Here is a 4,808-nt window from a genome sequence, read left to right as displayed (position 1 = left end):
ATCAAAATACTTCTACTTAATAAAAATGCTTACAATTACATCCTCGTTCAGTTTCATCAACAATTCTACTTGTATGCACCCGTATTCGTACTCGTACAATACACAGCTTTTAGATGTATGTACTATTGGTATATACACTCCAATGATCAGCTCTTAGTAGCCCATGTGAGTCACCTAACACATGTGGGAACCATCATTTGGCAACTAGCATGAAATATCTCATAAAATTCCACTTACACTCTATAAAGGCTAGACTACAAAGAATAAAAAGGAAAATCAAACAAAATTTCTATGAAACGAGTCCAGTTCCTCTGTTCGCTTCATGTTCTAAACACTAGCTCGATTTCGAATTGTTTTTCAAAATATAAATATGCAATCGTGTTAGGAATCATCTATTCATACTATCTGTAATTTTTTAGATTCCAATTTCTCTTAACGATTTCGAATTTTCAAGTCAAAGTTTAGAAATTAAAAAGTCAACGAATGTTCTAAGATCGAATTGCTATTTTGAATCGGATTTCTGTTGAAATTGTTGATTTGAAAAGTTTCTGTGAATGGTATACTACATACTTCATGTAGAAATTACAAACTAAAAGTGTCTCGAATCGGAAATCATGATTCAAGTTCTTCATTTTAAAACGAGTCTGCTGCTACATTTTTTTCTACTTTTCTTTATCTGATTGAATCCAACCACTTAATTCAATTATTTCTAATTCATTTAAATATCCTAAAACTAAATAAATTAATTAATTGAAGTTTGGGTTGATCTCTGTCGTGTGAATCTGATTAAGAAGAAGGAGGAGGAAAGAAACAGTTGTATACGGGGTAAATAAAAATAAGATAGGAGTTTAATCAGAAAAATGGAATGGCTCAGCTGGTTTGAGTGTGTTGTGGGTGATCGAGAGGTCTCGGGTTCAAGCCTGGTTCGTGGCGAATCTTTTTAGAAAAAGCTCTTAAGGGTATACACATTTATTTTTATCTCTATTATTATTATTATTATTTATCATTTATTATTATTATTATTATTTATCATTTATTATTATTATTATTATTATTATTATTATTATTATTATTATTATTATTATTATTATTATTATTATTATTATTATTATTATTATTATTATTATTATTATGGAATGGCTCAGCTGGTTTGAGTGTGTTGTAGGTGATCGAGAGGTCTCGGGTTCGAGCCCGGTTCGTGGCGAATCTTTTTAGAAAAAGCTCTTTAGGGTATACACATTTATTTTTATTATTATTATTTTGTGTGTCTAAGAGACTAGATGGAAGGGTCGTGGAGCGGCTAAAATCAAGGACTACAAGTTGTGATTCTCGGGATCGAGAGTAGCTAGAAACGGTGTTGGTATCATTATAGGACCACCTTATAACGAGAATGTCGTGGATGTGAATAGGCGGAGCGATAGGATTATGTCGGTTAGGTTAGTAATCCAGGAGGTGACCTACACAGTCATTAGCGCTTACGCACCTCATGCGGGCCTGGGAGAAGCATAAAAGAGACACTTTTGGGATTCGTTAGATGAGGTGGTGAGAGTGCACCCTCCGGATCATCGACTACTTATCGGTGGAGATCTTAATGGTCACATTGGAACGGATGTTGAGGGATATGCGGGAGTCCATGGGGGCTTTGGATATGGAGTAAGAAATGAGGAAGGGCACTCTATCCTCGAATTTGCTGCAGCTCATGATTAGGTTGTGGCGAATTCGTTTTTCAGGAAGACTGTTGCACAGTTAGCAACTTTCCACAGTGGAGGTCATAGTACCCAAATTGACTATTTGCTGATTCGCAGAGCGGATCTTCGAACATGTAGAGACTGTAAGGTCCTGACTGACTTGACTTGTTCCTCCCAACACAGATTGTTGGTCATGGATTTGGTTCTCCGGAGACGGGCCATCAAGAGTGTGAGGCCCGTTAAACCTAAAATCCTGTGGAAGAAGCTGAACGGAGAGAAGGCAGAGAATTTTAAAACTTTGATTATTGAAAAAGTTTGTGTAGAAGTGGAAATGACATCCCATGATTATTCAGATGTGGAATCGACTGGCGTCCACCATTAGAGAGGTAGCCAAGGAAGCCTTGGGTGTGGCCGTAGGAACAGTGAGAGGACACAAGTCTGATAGGAATCATGGTGGCTTAGTGACGAGGTTCAAGTCAAAGTTGCGCTTAAGCAACTAAGGTTTAGGGAGCTCATCACTTGTCGGGAGGGGACCCCGGTGGATAGAACTAGGGTCGAAGAGAGATATAAAGAAGCCAAAAGAGAAGCTAAGAAGGCTGTAGCCTGTGCAAAGGAAAAGGCATACGAAGATTTGTACAGGAAACTAGACTCCAAAGAGGGAGCAAACGATATATACAGGAGAGCCAAAGCTAGGGAGCGAAGGCGCAGAGATCTAGATAGCATTAAGTTTATCAAAGACGAATCTACTCAAACCTTAGTAAAGGAAGACGAAATTAGGAAAAGATGGGAAGGGTATTTCTCATCTCTTTTCATTGAGGAGAGATCCAGGCAACTCGTAGATCTGCAAGAGTCTGATATAGAACAACCCCAGAACAACATGGTTTGTGGGTGGATCAACTAAGAGGAGGTACGAGTGGCACTACGAAAGATGGGAAGAAATAAATCTATGGGACCGGACCAAATCCCCATAGAGGCGTGGCGATGCCTTGGCGAGGATGGTGTTAGGTGGCTGACTTGCCTTTTCAATATGAAGTTTCGAAGCTCAAAAATACCTATCGAATGGAGACTAAGCGAGACTATCCCCACTTACAAGAATAAGGGGGATGCTCAAATATGCGGTAATTATAGAGGCATAAAACTACTAAGTCATACTATGAAGCTGTGGGAGAGAGTGATAGAGACTAGATTTTGACCAATAACAAATATTTCGAAGAACCAATTTGGTTTCATGCCAGGGCGCTCATCGATTGAGGTAATTCATATTATCAGGAACCTGCTGGAGAAGTATAGAGAAAAATAAAAGAACTTAGAGATGGTTTTCATTGACTTGGAAAAGGCCTACGATTGCGTGCCACGAAACTTGATTTGGAAAATACTCAATGGTAGAAGTATCCCAAGTAAATATATTAGTACTATTAGGGATATGTACGAAGGGGCGAAGTCCTGTGTTCGAACGCCGGTGGGAAATACCGAAGCTTTCCCAATAGAAGTAGGTCTGCATTAGGGATCGGCCCTTAGCCCTTTTCTTTTCGCTTTGGTCCTTGACGAACTTTCTCGGAGGATACAAGAGTGTATCCCTTGGTGCTTGATTTTTGCCGATGACATTGTGCTTATTTCTGAATCTAAGGAGGAGCTAAATAGAAGACTAGAGCAATGGAGGGTGGCCCTAGAAAGCAATGGTCTTAAAGTTAGTAGACAAAAAATGGAATATCTTAGATGTGATTTCAATAGAAACGATGATGAACAAGATGATGGATTGAACATCTGCATTGTGTAGTGACCCGAACTTTTCCATGTTTATATATATTAAATGAAATTGATATTTATATGATTAATTGTCTCCAACATGTTAAGGAATCAAACTTGTTAAGACTTGATTAATTGAAATAGGTTTTATATAGACAATTGACCACCCAAGTTGACCGGTGATTCACGAACGTTAAAACTTATAAAAACTATATGATGTCATATATATGGACATATATATATATATATATATATATATATATATATATATATATATATATATATATATATATATATATATATAGTTAACATGGTATTATGATAAGTAAACATATCATTAAGTATATTAACAATGAACTACATATGTAAAAACAAGACTACTAAGTTAATGATTTCGAAATGAGGCATATATGTAACGATTATCGTTGTAACGACATTTAATTGTATATATATCATATTAATATATATTAATACATCATAATATCATGTTAATGTAATAATTTAACATCTCATTTGATATAATAAACAATGGGTTAACAACACTTAACAAGATCATTAACCTAAAGGCTTCAAAACAACACTTACATGTAACGACTAACGATGACTTAACGACTCAGTTAAAATGTATATACATGTAGTGTTTTAATATGTATTCATACACTTTTGAAAGACTTCAAGACACTTATCAAAATACTTCTACTTAATAAAAATGCTTACAATTATATCCTCGTTCAGTTTCATTAACAATTCTACTCGTATGCACCCGTATTCGTACTCGTACAATACACAGCTTTTAGATGTATGTACTATTGGTATATACACTCTAATGATCAGATCTTAGCAGCCTATGTGAGTCACCTAACACATGTGGGAATCATCATTTGGCAACTAGCATGAAATATCTCATAAAATTACAAAAATATTAGTAATCATTCATGACTTATTTACATGTAAACAAAATTACACATCCTTTATATCTAATCCATATACCAACGACCAAAAACACCTACAAACACTTTCATTCTTCAATTTTCTTCATCTAATTGATCTCTCTCAAGTTCTATCTTCAAGTTCTAAGTGTTCTTCATAAATTCTATAAGTTCTAGTTTCATAAAATCAAGAATACTTCCAAGTTTGCTAGCTTACTTCCAATCTTGTAAAGTGATCATCCAACCTCAAGAAATATTTCTTATTTACATTAATATATCTTTCTAATACAAGGTAATACTTATATTCAAACTTTGATTCAATTTCTATAACTATAACAATCTTATTTCGAGTGGAAATCTTACTTGAACTTGTTTTCGTGTCATGATTCTGCTTCAAGAACTTACAAGCCATCCAAGGATCCTTTGAAACTAGATCTATTTTTCT

General features: G+C 35.4%; 1 protein-coding gene across 1 annotated transcript; it reads left to right on the top strand.

Annotated features, from left to right (window-relative positions):
* Window positions 1–1,591: 1,591 nt before the first annotated feature.
* Window positions 1,592–2,589, top strand: LOC139901233 (uncharacterized). The gene is made up of 3 exons (XM_071883962.1): window positions 1,592–1,653; window positions 1,731–2,001; window positions 2,134–2,589. Exons 1-3 carry the CDS (start codon window positions 1,592–1,594, stop codon window positions 2,587–2,589), a joined length of 789 nt encoding a protein of 262 aa, XP_071740063.1.
* Window positions 2,590–4,808: the final 2,219 nt, after the last annotated feature.

Source organism: Rutidosis leptorrhynchoides, chromosome 3 (assembly GCF_046630445.1).
Source record: "Rutidosis leptorrhynchoides isolate AG116_Rl617_1_P2 chromosome 3, CSIRO_AGI_Rlap_v1, whole genome shotgun sequence".
NCBI classification, from domain to species: domain Eukaryota; kingdom Viridiplantae; phylum Streptophyta; class Magnoliopsida; order Asterales; family Asteraceae; genus Rutidosis; species Rutidosis leptorrhynchoides.
This window is presented reverse-complemented; position numbering and strand designations above follow the sequence as displayed.

Excerpts from the sequence above, each read along its gene's own strand:
- LOC139901233 (XM_071883962.1), top strand. The coding sequence starts at position 1,592 with ATGGTCACATTGGAACGGATGTTGAGGGATATGCGGGAGTCCATGGGG. Across the intron at positions 1,654-1,730 it reads ATGGGGGCTTTGGATATGGA|GAAGACTGTTGCACAGTTAG; the intron begins GTAAGAAATGAG and ends TTCGTTTTTCAG. Across the intron at positions 2,002-2,133 it reads AAACTTTGATTATTGAAAAA|GAATCATGGTGGCTTAGTGA; the intron begins GTTTGTGTAGAA and ends CAAGTCTGATAG.